Source organism: Octopus bimaculoides, chromosome 7 (assembly GCF_046866305.1).
Source record: "Octopus bimaculoides isolate indiv1 chromosome 7, ASM4686630v1, whole genome shotgun sequence".
Lineage (NCBI taxonomy): Eukaryota > Metazoa > Mollusca > Cephalopoda > Octopoda > Octopodidae > Octopus > Octopus bimaculoides.
In genome coordinates this window covers 2,390,597-2,393,096 of record NC_142934.1, presented here as the reverse complement: position 1 = coordinate 2,393,096, position 2,500 = coordinate 2,390,597, and the positions used below count along the sequence as shown (strand labels likewise).

Here is a 2,500-nt window from a genome sequence, read left to right as displayed (position 1 = left end):
ATCTATCTATCTATCTATCTATCTATCTATCTATATGTCTGTATTTAAGTCTGTCTGTCTGTCCGTCTAAGTACAAATGTGTGCTCGTCTGTGTATGTGTAAGTACCTCAGTGAGTACTTAAGTATATGCTTGTGCTTGTGTGTGTGTGTGTGTGTGTGTGTGTATGTGTGTGTGTGTGTGTGTGTGTGTGTGTGTGTGTGTGTGTGCATTGCTGAAACTACTTAAAGAGTTGAAGAGTTAACACCTATAAATATATTAACGACCTTTTATTATCGAACCGCTACTGTACAGTTTTCTCTGAAAGGGTGGCCACCACATTGGTTTACATCGATAAATATAATGCTAAATGAGTACACACACACACATGATGGGCTTCTTTCAGTTTCCGTCTACCAAATCCTCTTACAAGACTTTGGTTGCCACACAGTAGACTGTACATAGAATTATGTTGCTGAAAAGCAAATATGTATATATATATATGTGTATATATATATATGTGTGTGTGTAATTATACATATACATATATGCATATATATATATATATATATATATATATATATATATATATATATATATATACATACACACCACCTATATATACTTGTACCGACCAATTAAATAATTAAATACTTGTGCACCTCATTTCTACCAACAGAACTTTCCACAAGAATTGGTCTGAGATGAACCGGAAGAAGTTTACATTGGGTTTACTAGAATCGCCCGAGGATGTGATTAGGTTGAGATGGAACCTACACCCCTGTACTTTACTGGAAACACTCTCACAAGTGGAGCTACCCTTTATAGTTCAAGCAGAGAATAGCAGCAAGTGGCCTTACGCTGAGCAATGTTTTGATTGGGCCCAACCTTTACTGATGTATCAGCAAATATCTGGAGTGAAAGTCTACGCTCAAATGATCGATCAATCAAATGGAGTACCAGAAACCGTCGACCAAGTCACTTTCCGTAATCCCCAACTCTTTGTTATTCCAATAGAATGCCAAGGTAGGACCAGTTCTGTCTCATATAAATTTATTATTACTTTTTGGCTTTTAAAGGGCGACACAGCAGCAGAATAATTGGGGTACTGAATAAAATGCTTAGCGATATTTCTTCCAGGTCTTTACTTCTGAGTTCGAATTCCGCTGAGGTCTACTTTGCCTTTCATCCCTTCGAGGTAGATAAAATAAGTACCAGTTGAGTACTGGAATCGATATAATCGACTAAGCCCTCTTCCGCTAAATTTGCTGGCCTAGTGACAAAAACTTGTAACCATTATTACTGTTGTGTTGGTGGAGCCAGCATCACATCCGTTTTTCACATTCATTTTCAAAATGTTTGCACTGTGTGTCACACGAGTTCACAGAGGCACTGAGGAGCTGCAAAGCTTCTCTTATATTTTCATCCTTCAGGGTGGACTCGGTCGGTGATTTTGTAAAATATGCGTATTTTAAAACAATTTCAAGACTGCATTTTCGCCAAAAATTTAGAGGAGTCGGATAAGACATAGGAAGGACGTTGTGAATGTGGACTCCCAACTCTTATGTCAAAACACCACAACAAATGCCGGCCGACAACAACAACAATTACAAGAAAGCCAGAAAAAAACGTAAACTTTGAAAGAAGCAAATCCCCACCGGCGCCGCCGCCACCCTCAGCCAACAGGTAGGATTTTTCTAGCAGGAAAAAGAAACAGCACCAGTGCAATGGCCAACAGTAAAAAACAAACATTTCAAAATGTAACGACAAAATGCGTCGTGAGGCAGCTTCAAAAGATATTTCTTTTGATACCGTTGCAAGAAATGTTGAAAAATTCGATTTAAACCAAAATGACTGAAAACTGGCTAAATTTAAAAAGAAAATGGACGAAGGGTAATTCTAACCCCTCCACCCGATGTTAGAGGAAACATTCTAAAATGTACAATCATCTGCCGTTGCATCGGAACAAAATCGGGTCGCTGGAAAAGTGTAAGTAAGGCCCGAATGGAAAAGTACCTTGGGCATGCGTGGGAACATAAGAAGAACAATATGGTATAGCTGAAGTAAGATTTGAAACAGAAGCAGAGGCAAGATAGCACTCGGCAACAACACTGATGAATGAGAGACTCTTGTGCGAACCTAACGTTGTCAGCGCCTGGAAAAGAGAATAAATCACCTGGTTAGTGGTAGCCATCTTGGCTGATATAAAAGAGGCTGCAACAATCATGGAGGTCAATAATTTACTCATACAAAACTTGTAGTGGGGAGTATGAAACTATCAATACAAGCAAATACTGAAAACATCGGAAATACACCTGACCTGATTTTCCTCACGGCTGGCACTCATCTGTCTGTGATAGCTGGAGTATTTGCTTGTATTGATAGTTTCATACTCCCCACTACAAGAGCTATGACGCGTTTCGGATCTTTTTTAAAACGGGGGCCACATTTTTCATTAACGAAACACTTTGAAACTTGGAACACTGGTAGAATGTGTCATATAAAACATCTTTTTCTCTTAGT

At 38.8% G+C, this 2,500-nt stretch overlaps 1 protein-coding gene across 1 annotated transcript in view; it reads left to right on the top strand.

Moving 5' to 3' along the window:
• LOC106872233 (uncharacterized) overlaps nt 1-2,500 on the top strand; it is an 11,077-nt gene that overhangs the window by 960 nt on the left and 7,617 nt on the right. The window contains exon 2 of the mRNA XM_089354578.1: nt 657-1,003. Coding sequence (XP_089210704.1) covers nt 682-1,003 — 322 coding nt within the window. The 5' untranslated portion in view covers nt 657-681. The remainder of the gene's footprint in view (nt 1-656; nt 1,004-2,500) is intronic.